At 44.7% G+C, this 14329-nt stretch overlaps 1 protein-coding gene across 1 annotated transcript in view; it reads right to left on the reverse strand.

Moving 5' to 3' along the window:
• Positions 1–3663: 3663 nt before the first annotated feature.
• The window catches only part of LOC147609141 (protein ARABIDILLO 1-like), a 51129-nt gene continuing 40463 nt past the window's right edge, over positions 3664–14329 (reverse strand). Inside the window, exons 10-12 of the mRNA XM_086788815.1 lie at positions 4646–4867; positions 4474–4558; positions 3664–4342 (exon numbers count right to left, since the gene is read on the reverse strand). Coding sequence (XP_086644941.1) covers positions 4142–4342; positions 4474–4558; positions 4646–4867 — 508 coding nt within the window. The 3' untranslated portion in view covers positions 3664–4141. The remainder of the gene's footprint in view (positions 4343–4473; positions 4559–4645; positions 4868–14329) is intronic.

A 14329-nucleotide genomic window follows, 5' to 3' on the forward strand; every position in this document is an offset into this window, starting at 1 on the left:
CAATGGTTTGGAAAGCTCATAAATATCTGAGATTCAATGGTTTGGAAAGCTCATAAAAATCTAAGATTAGGGAGTTGATGGTCAACCCATGCTCTAGATTCAATGATTTGAAAAGCTCATAAAAATTCTCACATTAGGGAGTTGATGTTCAACCCATGCTCTACTGCTTGATCTTTGAGAGAATGAGAATTGAGGAAGATGGTTTCACCAGAAGAAGTGTGGTTTTGGTTTGAACAAAGGTGGTTTTTGAAAAAGGTGATATGGAACTCTAACCCTTGATCTTATTCTTGATCCAATGGTTTATAAAATTCTCATAAACCATCCAACCTTTACCCAAAAGTTTTTTATAACCTTCTCTTGACCCTTTGGATTTAGCACTTATACTCTTGTTGCAACTTTTTACAGGCCTTTCTTTTTCCCGTGATAATTTCTCTTTGATTTGTTGAAGCTTTAGTAATTCCCAAAAATCAAACCTTTTGCCTCCTTTGCATCAAGTAAATTGCGTAAACCTTGATTTCTTCAAAAATCACTCCTTGAGTGGTGCCCAAAGCTCTGATACCATTGTCGGGACCTTTAAGACCCTTGGAGAAAAAAACTCTAATTTCTCAACACAAAAATTGAAGCATAACATATATTTACACAAAAATTAAAAAAACAAAGAAAGATGAAGAATAGAGTAGAAGTCACCGTCGACACAAGATTGGATTGACTCTCCCCTAGTAGTCACACATATTTATATGTATTAGAAAAAATGCTTGCTTTCCAAAAAGATAATTTCAATAACAAAGCACAAGTGATACAAAAATATAGCAAGCAAAGTCTTGGGCCTACCAAAAGTATAAAATACTATTTGGTATGTACAAAGGTATGAGGCCTTAGCCTTACAAAAATATTACGCTTAGATATGAAATCATAAAAGATGATCACACGCCTTCCAAAATATCTCGTAGTAGTCTAACACATGTTCCATCCACCGATTAAGACATAATCCGCCACTCACTCATTACCTTCATCCAAAATAATATTAGTCAGTACATGCTGCTGATTAGACACATTAGTCTTAACTATATCATACCAGCGCACACAGCTTGATTAAACATATTAATCCTAGTAAAGACATCATACCAGCGCACACTGCTTGAACACATTAATCCTGGTAGAAATATAAAAGATGCATCCAAAATAAAATAATGGATGTCTCCATAGAAGTTACAGATTTGCCTGATTCTCAATCCATGGAGGTGATTAGAGTAACCTAGAAGCCTTGATTGCAAATAAACAAGCAAAAGGCATAGAACTATGTCTAGAAAGCTGCTTATCAGAACACCAATCTTGAATTCTCTCCATCTCCTCAAGCATTGGAACCGTCTAAAATGGTTGCATCATTTTTTAAATGACTCTCCAGATTGGTCTGTGATGCATCCCCAAGTTACATTGTCTGACTGCACATGGAAAAGTGAAAACATAAGCATTTTCATCCACGGTCACGAATATGACGAATCGCCAATGTAAACAGATTGTAAGCCTTTCTTAGTTGAGGCAAAGCAAGCGTTCGATCAAATACCCTGCTCCAATGAATACTCTGCAACAACATTGAGTTACCCTGTTTGGAGGCCTACCATACTATTGGAGAGCTTGGAATACAACCATGAAAATGCCCAAAGATTGTATCATCATAATTGATAATCCAATGTCCATATGCATCTGTTCGCATGATAGTGCACATAGCTCCCAACATGTGTACCCATGGCTTGACTTGCTCTATAAATGTAGGTAGAAGAGTGGCCCTCCTCACCAGTATATGATAATGAATATTAAGGACATTAAATCCACCATACATTTTAGGTGAACATACAAATTATTTTTCGTGGTTGTGAATATTGGTTAATAAAATTATCAAAGTGAATCTTGTTTTCAAGAATGATGATGGAATATTTATTTGTTTAAGAAATAAATCTCAAAAATAAAGTCATAAATCTGATGACAAAGTTAAGTTGACAAAATATCGTTTTGTCAAAATCATGAGGCGCGCGACCCATGGTGGTAGGCAGCCAAATCCTCTTACCGACGATGAAGAGTTAGATCCAGACGTTCGTAAAGCCTTGCACCGATCCCAACTTGGTCCCTTCACGTGTAAAGGAGAACAATTAGGAGAAGTAGTGGAAAAATGAATCGAGGCAATGGAAGAGTATTTTGATGTAACCGGTTATAACGAGAAGAGCAAGATGGCTCTCGTCAGATTAAAAATTGTGAAAACGGCCAAGGTCACATGGAAGAACCATTGCGAGACAAACCGTCGTGACCAAAATACCTGTCAAACTCCTTTTCTATCCACTTTGGTTTTCCATAGACATTCGATTGCTTTAAACATGAAATTGTCAATCTATGTGCAAGACCAAGTAAGAGCGGAAGATAAAAGTGGACATATGCCGTTACTATTGACTATACTATGTGCAATCGCACATGTACAACAAGCCATGTAGATCATTTTCAATATTCTATTTTTGAGTGCAATTTGCCCATCACCCATTGAATCTCATCTTTCAAAGACATTCTATTTTAGAGTGCAATTTGGCCATCACCCATTGAGTCTCATTCTTCAAAGACAACTCCTAAACAACAGGATAACCCAGATACCTGACTATCTCATTAGGTGGCAAGAAACACACACACGCATACATGTATATACATGAGTATATGCATGTGTGTGTGTGGTTTCTCAGAGAATATTTGGGCATTGTGCTTAAGGCCGATGTTGTATATGGAATTTTGAATCTTTACTTGGATAAATATGACCTACATCCATTCTGATAGAGAAAGATCGCCCCCAAAGCTTGTACAAGATTTAAATACTCCTTGGTAACAGCAAGGGAGGGGGGATCCGCCCATTCTGGCCCCAATGTGGTGTCCCATGAACAAATCTCTATTCTAGGCAGTGGACGTTTCAAGTATCATGTATTTTCAGTTTTATGGATTTTAAATTGGTCATTGATGTGTTTAACGCATTGATGGTATATTACAAGTGTGTCAAAGGCCAATTACTACCATAAAACATTAGCAATGCAATGGGAAAGCTCCAATGCTACGTAATTTCCTGCGTTGGTACGCACATCCAATATGCTCTCCTGTTGGCAAATCATGTTGGAAAGAACATCCTTTATACTCTAGTAAAATTGCCTCATACGGATAGATTTCAACAATCAAGAAGACCCAGAATTTCATCTCGTAAGAGTTGGGAGAGAAGACAGCATTACATTGTGACATTCAGATAGCGAGGTACATTGTGATGTTCAGATTCCTGGGACAGCCATTACTATACAGCTGACTACGAAGATTTTCAACAAAATTGCCACCATCAAAACATTAGAAGTGCTCAACACTACTAAGTGATTACCTATTTTTGAAGGAACTACAAGCAGGACCATAGTAACCTGATCGTGTCACCTCAGGCAACCGGTTCAGCACAGTGATAAATCAGGTGGAAAAAAAAAACCATCATATGACTCTATCCAACTTAAGCAAACTACATAGATCATAGTATGCAAGCAATATGAGAGAGAGAAAGAGAGAGAGAGAGGAGTATTGGAATACTGTTCCCTTTAAGGCAAAGGACTAATTACGCACAAATGATCTCTACCTATACAGCCATTGGCCTAGTTCAACTAATATTCAACTCAAAACATATGTATATATGCTGAGACGGAAACATAAATATAAGTACTGTTGTTACATATGACCAAGCAGACTAGGCTTGCAAGTCTTTATATAGATAATAGGATAGAAGCATGTGCAGTTTGAGAACACCAGTGGCCATGCTCCATTAAATGTCTGTAATGCACAAACATTTCTAGGCCTCGAAGCTCGTACCAAGCTTTCTCCCAGTTGCAACCCATTACCTTCAGTTAGAAAACTATCAAGTTAAGAATCTCACATACCCTGCAAGCTTTGCTTTTGGGTAGGTCATGTGTTGCACACCACTTCACAGAACTGAAAGAATAAGCCTTACTTTTTAAGCATTGGTCTCATTCTCATTTCTCAAGTAAGACCTATGCTGTACAACTATGATGGTGAAAAACATGCAATAAGCTTGCTTTCCCTCCTCAAGCTTGCCTGTCAAGCGCAAGCAATGCAGCCCACAAAGCTAAGTACTGACATCTGCAGGGCAATGCTCTAAATTGCGGAGTACAATACGCGCAAACACCTTAGCTTGAAGTGGTGCTGTTGCTGGTGCTGTTGCTGGTGTTGTTGCTGCCGCAGCAGCCGCTCGAAGGACTCGCCCTGCACCTGCCTTACGAAGAAGGTTTGCATGATGAACAGCATGCCTCCCCCCTGGCATTGTGAACTGCAACAAACTTACATTTTAGAACACTCCATATGAACCATATATGCCCACCATCACCAGCCCAAAAACCGGAAAGAGCTTCAACTAGTAACTATTGAAGAAACACGAAAAAGTAGTTAGCAATAAACCACCTGAAGAATGGCAAAAGCAGCACACGCCCGCAGAACCGGTGAGCCGTTTTTGAGCATGGTCACAAACCGCCCAATCTCAGCCCCACTATACAGTCCCACAAACAGAGAGATCATAAGAAAAGCAATACAGATGTTGTGACCAAACAGATACAGATGGGAAGGCGGGTTATACCTGCAACGAAGGTGGCCGGCTTCCTGTATTCGAGCAGAATCCGCAACAAGCATCAATGCCGTAGGTGCCCACGAAGCCGAAGCGGCTGTCAGAGCTTGTTGGTCTGAAAATGCTTGAATAAAAGACTCTATATGACGCATCGCAAGTCGCCTAGCTCCATCCAAGCCACCATTTTTAGAAACATTTTCACAAAATGTTGCTCCTAGGGCAATTGCATCCATCCTGAACAGAAATAAATAGTTATGATAACAACACAGCACAACCAGGTCCCTTTCCATCATATCTAGCAACCAAAAAGAAAACCCTACCTCTTCATTCAATAACAGGGAGTACGCCAAACATGAGAGCATCAAGATCATTAAAAAGCAGTCTACCAAGAGCTCCAACTTTCCTGAGAGCAGCCCCTGCTCCTGCCCCTGCATTGAGCCCATGCAGTCCCCTCCTTCCCCCGTCTCCTATGCTCGCACTACCCCTCCTCCCCAGCCCAAACCACCATTGTGCAGTCTTGTCCTCCACAACGCGCTGGCAAAGGGTGGCTAACGCAACTGTCATGTGCATCCGTTAATCTCAATGCTCATGGACATGATCATCCTCACTAGTAGGTATATGGGCAGATTTCGGGGTAAATTTGGACCTAAATTTAGGGCCTACATGCGCCCGGAAGTGCCAGGAACATAGGCCTATGGATGTGACACCTTTTGGGCACAGTTTGGGGGCCAAATAGTACTTTTTGGACATTATTATGTAGGTCAGAAGGGAAAAACCGACCTGAACACTTCTTTCCATCCTATTCCTATATAAAAAGGAGGTCAAAGGTTCCCCAAAAAAAAAAAGGATGTCAAAGGGCATGGAAAGACAGATATCTTCCAGATCTCTAAGGCATCTTTCAGGTGTTAGCAAGAACCCCTGCATAGAGGCAGCCCAAGGCAGCTCTAGGCACAAAAGCAAGCATCTTGATTCTTGAGATGCACGACTAAGCTGTGGACTTTTGTATGCATGTAGATTAGCATGCACGAACCAGATCTAGGTTAAGATCCAAGATTATTGTACATATTCATGTTATGTAATATAAAGTAGCTTAGGTCGACCTTGTCTTTTGTGTCTTTGCTTAACATGAGATTAGCGTACATGCGGAAGCTTACAGATGAGGATTATACTTTGATAAAACAGTTTTCGGCACCTTTGTTCTTGACAATGTATAGCACAATGTAATGTGAATAAGAATGCACAATGTGACAATGTATAGCACAATGTAATGTGAATAAGAATGCAGAGAGAGAAGAGAGAATACACAGTGCTGGGTCCTTAATACGCTCTGAAGGGTCCCCACCACATTTAGTGTATTTGCTTTATTGAATGAGTAGAATGACTGAATGATGGCTGTAATTAACCAGGACTGAACTGACCTTGGAGACCTTCACTTGGTGGAGGTAACTCTCACCCTGAAGAAGACCCTTGATCTTCACTTTCCACCTTGCCCTTGGCTCCTATTGGTTGTGTCTAGGTGCAATGCTATGAGGGTAGAAGCCTAACCAATGCCCAGTCCACCTCTACATCATTCCACAAGGCTACTGTCACGTGCACACTCTTCCGAGCGTGACATGGACATGCTTCTATCCGTTGGCCAACTCAAAGGTCGAGTGCGTGGCCAGATTCTTGTGTTTGTAAGGGCCATTGTGCCTGATCATTGAAATATTGGCCAGGCGCCCAACAAGCAGCCCATTGTGGATAAGAGTTGTTGAGGTTTCAGACCTCCATTGGAGTTTGAGAGAGCTTTCCAGATTTTCAAGAACTTATTGCCCTCCTCCGAAAATTCAAATGTACAGGCCTTTTGCTCAGATACATGTCGTGATAGAGGCAGATCATCACCTAGAGGCCAAGGTGCAAGCAATTTTGGAACAAAAATCACGAGCAGCAACAACAAGAATCTAATATGCACTTAGATGAATCCAGAATATGCCCAAATTCACCTTTTAGGAACGTGCATGTTATAAATTCATAGTAGTCAACCCGCAAGACTATATAACTATCAACTCCATTATGCATAGTATGGACTAGATACTACGACATTCCCACTAACGTCGTTAGTGCCCAATAGTGGGTGTAGAACTCTATATCAAGATATGCTCTCACACACGCACTCCACACACACACACATAAGAGCATATATTCACACAAAGCCCTTCGTGCTGAGTTTCTGTCAAACCTCCGGAGATGCAAGGCAAACTCAGCCATAATGAAGCCTAGCACTAAGGGAAGTAGCAAATAGAAAGAATTAGTATAGCAAATAAGTAGTTGATAGGGAAAATGAAACCGGCCTCTGATAGAAAACCAGAGTGCGGTAAGAGCTAACACCCGTCCACTTGTAGTCTAGATGATAAACAAAACACAGATTGGAGCTAGAGTGCCCAAATCTGAAAACACAACGACACCTGTTGGCCCCAAAGCTTGGCGCCCCTTGCGGTATTTCTTTATTCCATTAAAATAATATGTATGGCTGAGTACAACACAAAAACCAGCCAAGAGTTTACACCTGTAGTCCAATCTGACTGCCCACAAATCCTTCTCAGCACAGAGGATCTATGCACACAGATCTGTGTCTTCAAACAACACACTGTGCCTCCCTCTGATCAGCCAAGTTCACAAAGCAGGCCAGCCATGGGCATACATCTGGCATAACTCATAAGCATGATACATCTTCTCAGCTCAACATACATATGCTGTTCAATCCCTGTCTTAATCTCTTGTCAATCTGCCATACTCCTCCTCTCACAAGGAGCCAGATAAAACATACCTGTAGCAGACATCAAGCAACAGAAAGAGAGATAGATGAACAGAGTCAAGGCTTACCAAGTTCAGCTCGTGAAACAACACTGGAGGAAGCAACAGCACTAATCTGTGCCTGCAGGCACTTGAACCCACAATCCTGCTTCACACGTGTGCTTGCACTTGCCTGTATCTTCCTCCTGATGCTCACTCCTATGCTGTCCTTGAAAGTACAGATCTGAAAATCAGCACTGTACTTGATTGTACCGCCTCGGGATGCGTGCCAGGCGTTGTACTTGCATAAACAACCTGCTGTCCACTTCTGTACCTGCCTGAATCAGCCTGCACAGGTCTGTCCAGCACCCAGTAAAGCGCCGCCTGCACCTGTATGAGCTGTATCTGACTGCCCGTACACTGTACGGCAATCGTACAGTAAGGTATGGGCTGGAAAACTGACTGTCCAGCCTGTATAGGGCTTCTGCGCAGCCACCAGCAGCTGCTCTGTGCGCCGCCAGCAACAGAGGAGAAAGAGAGAGTCCAGTACTGGCCGTACAGTGCTGTACGGCTGGTTCTCTCAGAAAAACAGCAACAAAGCTGATCTTCAGCAGCCGCCTCCTCCTCCTTGAGCTCTTCCACGATAGGATACAAGCGCATGAGGGCTTTCTCCACTTTTGCTACACGACTCCCCAAAAAGGGAGGAGAGAGAGTGAAGAGAGAGAAAACTCCTTTCCAAGTTAATCCCTAGGGCCCCAACTTAATAAGTTCCTAGGGCCACTAAGGCCTAGGGGCAAAACTTCAATAAACATTAAAAGTTAATGTTTTAATGTTCCCCCTTCACACCTAGGGATGTCCACACATCTTAAACACTGTCCGGGCACCCCCCATGTGAATCATAAAATATTCTGACCCTGCAACCACCATGCCCACACTTGTCCTGCTCCATTTTCACAGGGCCATGACATACCCCCCTCTTGAAAAATGGCAAGCGTCCTCGATTGCATTTTGGTGATGCATCAAAATATCCAAAGTGAAATATACAATATGGCAAGATCAGCGTCCCAATCTCTCTGAGCCATACGCAACGGAACCTTGAAACCGGCCTCTGATAGAAAACCAGAGTGCGGTAAGAGCTAACACCCGTCCACTTGTAGTCTAGATGATAAACAAAACACAGATTGGAGCTAGAGTGCCCAAATCTGAAAACACAACGACACCTGTTGGCCCCAAAGCTTGGCGCCCCTTGCGGTATTTCTTTATTCCATTAAAATAAAATGTATGGCTGAGTACAACACAAAAACCAGCCAAGAGTTTACACCTGTAGTCCAATCTGACTGCCCACAAATCCTTCTCAGCACAGAGGATCTATGCACACAGATCTGTGTCTTCAAACAACACACTGTGCCTCCCTCTGATCAGCCAAGTTCACAAAGCAGGCCAGCCATGGGCATACATCTGGCATAACTCATAAGCATGATACATCTTCTCAGCTCAACATACATATGCTGTTCAATCCCTGTCTTAATCTCTTGTCAATCTGCCATACTCCTCCTCTCACAAGGAGCCAGATAAAACATACCTGTAGCAGACATCAAGCAACAGAAAGAGAGATAGATGAACAGAGTCAAGGCTTACCAAGTTCAGCTCGTGAAACAACACTGGAGGAAGCAACAGCACTAATCTGTGCCTGCAGGCACTTGAACCCACAATCCTGCTTCACACGTGTGCTTGCACTTGCCTGTATCTTCCTCCTGATGCTCACTCCTATGCTGTCCTTGAAAGTACAGATTTGAAAATCAGCACTGTACTTGATTGTACCGCCTCGGGATGCGTGCCAAGCGTTGTACTTGCATAAACAACCTGCTGTCCACTTCTGTACCTGCCTGAATCAGCCTGCACAGGTCTGTCCAGCACCCAGTAAAGCGCCGCCTGCACCTGTATGAGCTGTATCTGACTGCCCGTACACTGTACGGCAGTCGTACAGTAAGGTATGGGCTGGAAAACTGACTGTCCAGCCTGTATAGGGCTTCTGCGCAGCCACCAGCAGCTGCTCTGTGCGCCGCCAGCAACAGAGGAGAAAGAGAGAGAGAAAGAGAGAGTCCAGTACTGGCCGTACAGTGCTGTACGGCTGGTTCTCTCAGAAAAACAGCAACAAAGCTGATCTTCAGCAGCCGCCTCCTCCTCCTTGAGCTCTTCCACGATAGGATACAAGCGCATGAGGGCTTTCTCCACTTTTGCTACACGACTCCCCAAAAAGGGAGGAGAGAGAGTGAAGAGAGAGAAAACTCCTTTCCAAGTTAATCCCTAGGGCCCCAACTTAATAAGTTCCTAGGGCCACTAAGGCCTAGGGGCAAAACTTCAATAAACATTAAAAGTTAATGTTTTAATGTTCCCCCTTCACACCTAGGGATGTCCACACATCTTAAACACTGTCCGGGCACCCCCCATGTGAATCATAAAATATTCTGACCCTGCAACCACCATGCCCACACTTGTCCTGCTCCATTTTCACAGGGCCATGACAGAAAATGCACCGCTAATACACAAACGGGTGGAAGAGGCCACTCCAAGGCACTGGGAGCCAGAGAGGCCGAGGAGGTTGGCAAAGAAATCAAAATGGAAATGGCATGGAGTGCTATTACCGTGACAAACCAGGACATATTGCAAAGGACTGTTATAAAAAGTGAAATAATATCAAAAGTGAAAAGTTGCAGCACGGAAACTATGCATCATCAAGTAAACAAGGTAATGACAAAAGTGAGCGGATGTTTGTGATGTAGGACATGCTCAATTCCATGACGGGAGATGTGTCAGGATCGAGAGATATTTGGTATGTAGATTCCAGTGTCATGTGCACACACATGTACATGCTAAAATGAGGGCTAATCCTGGAGGCAACATGATAAAGACTCACTAGAAACACAGATTTGGAGCATTGTTGCTAGTTTTGGTAGGGATTTGACTAATGGATGACAAAGAGGGCTGTCGGCCAGCATTTGCAGAAGTATGTCCAGTGGGTTGCAACAATATTCATAATATTTGTCCAGGAAGCTGGCCGACCAGAAGTCAGCCAGTTTATTATGTCATATCCAACCTATAAATAGGCATAGTTGCTCATCGTTTTGATCATTCAGCCCCTTGTTGGCTGGGTCATAGATTTAGGACTTTATTTAGGTGATTTACCTTTTCATGGAAGGCAGTCTATGGCTGCAAGATAGATGTACCTTTTTGTACCATATGATATACTGAATTTCCAGGTATCTCTCTCTCTCTACTCTCCCTTTTGTCTGCGTTTTTGCATTAGCATGTTCTAGATGGTATTTAGGGCTGAAAGAAGCATCCCAGAGCTTCCGCATGTGACATTGGTATTAGAGCATCAGGCTCAGCAAGGCTAAACCCTCATTCAGACCCATATGAAGGTGTACAGGTCCAAGGTAAGGAAAAGTGCACAAGTACAAGGCCCAAGGCAAGGAACACAAGACCGGGAAGAGCTCCCAAGAGGTTGGTTGGTAGTGTTCCACAAAGCCCAAAGGGGATGGCAGTCCTGTGAGCCAGCATTTCTCAAGAATGAAGACCAAGACTGTGTTCAGAGACAAGGCAGGAACGGAATGGGGACTGGATGGAACAGATGCATAGATCTTCTTCAGAGTTAGAGTGGTTTTGGAGACCGAGCCGGGTATTCAGTGAAAAGGTTGCCAGAGTAGGAAGGATGACAGAGGGACTCTGGGAATAGAATGGGATGATGACAGTCATCCAAGAAGCAGATTGGAATCCCGTCATCAAGTTTAGCAGAGGGGGATGTCATGTGCACACACATGTACATGCTAATCTGAGGGCTAATCCTGGAGGCAACATGATAAAGACTCACTAGAAACACAGATTAGGAGCATTGTTGCTAGTTTTGGTAGGAATTTGACTAATGGAGAACAAAGATGGCTGTCGGCCACCATTTGCAGAAGTATGTCCAATCGGTTGCAACAATATTCATAATATTTGTCCAAGAAACTGGCCAACCAAAAGTCGGCCAGTTTATTATGTCATATCCAGCCTATAAATAGGCATAGTTGCTCATCGTTTTGATCATTCAGCCCCTTGTTGGCCGGGTCATAGATTTAGGGCTTTATTTAGGTGATTTACCTTTTCATGGAAGGCAGCCTATGGCTGCAAGATAGATGTACCTTTTTGTACCATATGATATACTGAATTTCCAACTCTCTCTCGGGGTTTAGAGGGAGAGGGTCATACTACGGGGTTTAGAGGAAGCTCCCATTTTCTTGGATGATGATCTCACGAGGATGCAGCTTGAGCATAGGAGAACTTGCATGCCACGAGTCTTACACGCGAGGAGAGAAGGCAAGAAGGCCTTCTATCGAGATGGTCGGGTCATCATTGATGGCCGGCCCATGGATTAGCGGTTTGGGGCCTATGGGACACAGACCAAGCCACTGACAGAGATACACATAGCAGTATGGAACTGTAATGGTTCACTATGGGTGCAGCCTGGACGACTAGAGCATGTTATGGTGGGGAGAGACATCATACTTCTGACAGAGACACATCAGAGCCCAGAGAGAGGGCTACCTCGAGTAGAGGGATTCCAGTGGGAGTCAGCATACAGGAGGACCACACGCCAGGGTACCTCGAGAGGGTCGGGGGGAGTAGCAGTCCTATTGAGACGGGAGCTACAGGGGAGACTGAGAGTGGTAGCACGGGATCCAGAGGCCAGATACATGTGGATCAGCTTACAGCTCTCACAGGACAGGGTTATATACATAGCTCTATGTTACTTTTCTCCATCAGGATCCTCCTATGTCATTACAGAGGACATGCCACAGGAGGAGGAGACAGGAGCCTCGCCATACACTAGTCTGTCAGAGGAGATTATGCATTATTCTACACTAGGGGAAGTATTTCTTACGGGCGACTTCAATGCCCACACACAGAGCAGACAGTGTGAGGTGTATGACTATGATGACATGGAGATCCTCCACCCTGTGGATCCAGAGGAGATAGGGGCTAGTCGGGCATCAGAGGACACTGGACCAGACAGAGGACATTACGGGGACCACTTACTAGAGTTGGGAGCCAGGCATCATCTCGTTATTTATAACGGGATGCTAAAGTGGCCGGGATCAGGAGGGTTGACATGCTTCCCACATGGGGGTCATACACGGACCGGAGGCACGGTGGTAGACTACATTATGGGGTCCTTGGAGGCATCACAGCTTGTCACTCATTCTCCATTCCACCTCGTCCTATTGGGGCAGATCATACATACTTGGCATTTTCACTAGCCGGATCACCAGCCCCCCATAACATACTTGGCATTTTCACTAGCCGGATCACCAGTATCACCAGCCCCCCATATACCCACGCCACACACTACCATCTACTTCACACATGACATGGCAGACATATACACTAGCAGAGTAGAGGATGGGCTCCTACTCATGGATCCCCTGGCATCTATGGATACCATTACAGCCCAGCTGGCATCACTCCTACACACAGCTGCATTACAGAGCTTCCCACATCGTGTACACTCAGGAGAGCCTGCGAGACCTGGGACTATGCCCCAGAACAGATGGTATGATGACGAGTGCAGAGCCCTATACTCACGGCTCCGCATACAGAGAGCCTTGGGAGCCATCATAGAGCAGGAGTCGAGGAGAGAGATGAGGAGACTTACTCGCCGCAAAAGGCGGGCCTTCGCAGAGATACAGGAGCTAGAGATCTTTCATTTCTTCATGAGTAGAGATAGCCCTGTCTCATGGCGGCACTTCAGAGAGCCCCGGACCCCGACACCTATTGCAGACCCACAGACATGGCACACATATGCAGAGGGTCTATACCATGCCCCACAGCAGCCACCTATACCTCAGCCACAGGAGCCTCGACCTACCACAGCTAGCTTCTTTACCCACTCGATGGTACAGGAAGCTATCAGCCGCCTACAGCATGGACGGGCCGCCGACCATATGGGCCTGCAGGGTGAGCATCTCATATATGCAGTAGATTCTTTAGCTCCTTTTCTTGCACACCTGTTTAACAGGGCACTAGCAGAGGGTTTGCCTGCGGAGTGGACGATGCACACCATTGTGCCGATTCACAAAACAGGGGATATCCTCGATCCGAGCAACTACAGGACGGTTATGGTTGGCCACGTGCTAGCCAAACTCTATGGTGCAGTGCTAGAGCAAGAGCTTAGCTTATATGCTGAGCGAGCAGGTTTACACTCATCAGGGCAGGCAGGCTTCAGGAGAACTTTCTCTACCACTGACCATGTATTCACTTTGAGATGTATGATTGATCAGGCCAGAGTGAGGAAGAGAAAGCTCTATTGCTGCTTTGTGGATTTCCGCAAGGCATTTGACACAGTACCACGGATGAGGCTCTTTCAGCGCCTGCAGTCTCTTGGCATACCAAGAGATATGACATGGGGCATCTATGCATTATATAGCAGGTTTTTGGGCGAGTCAAATGTCCAGGAGGTATGTCCGAGACTATTGCTAGCACCATTGGTGTGAAGCAAGGATGCCCACTTTCCCCCACGCTATTTGGGTTATACATTGATGAGGTGGCTGACTTCATTACACGGGGAGGCGGAGATGGAGTTGATTTAGCAGGTACCTCAGTACATATTATGCTCTATGCTGATCATATTGTATTAGTGTCTGAGTCCCCAGGTGGTCTACAACAGCATCTACATGCACTCCATGATTTCTGCACACAGAGGGGTCTTACTGTGAACCTTGGGAAAACCAAGGTTATGGTCTTTCATACATCGAGACAGGGCAGGAGTCAGCTGACACTCACTCTCGCAGGATGCCAGGTGGAGGTGGTGGCATCATACGTGTACCTAGGGGTTACCTTCTCTGCAGCAGCCACACGCTTCACCATGGGTTCAGCAGCCAGAGCTAG

Source organism: Cibotium barometz, chromosome 52 (assembly GCF_041138505.1).
Source record: "Cibotium barometz isolate CiBa-2024 chromosome 52, ASM4113850v1, whole genome shotgun sequence".
Classification (NCBI taxonomy): Eukaryota; Viridiplantae; Streptophyta; class Polypodiopsida; order Cyatheales; family Cibotiaceae; genus Cibotium; species Cibotium barometz.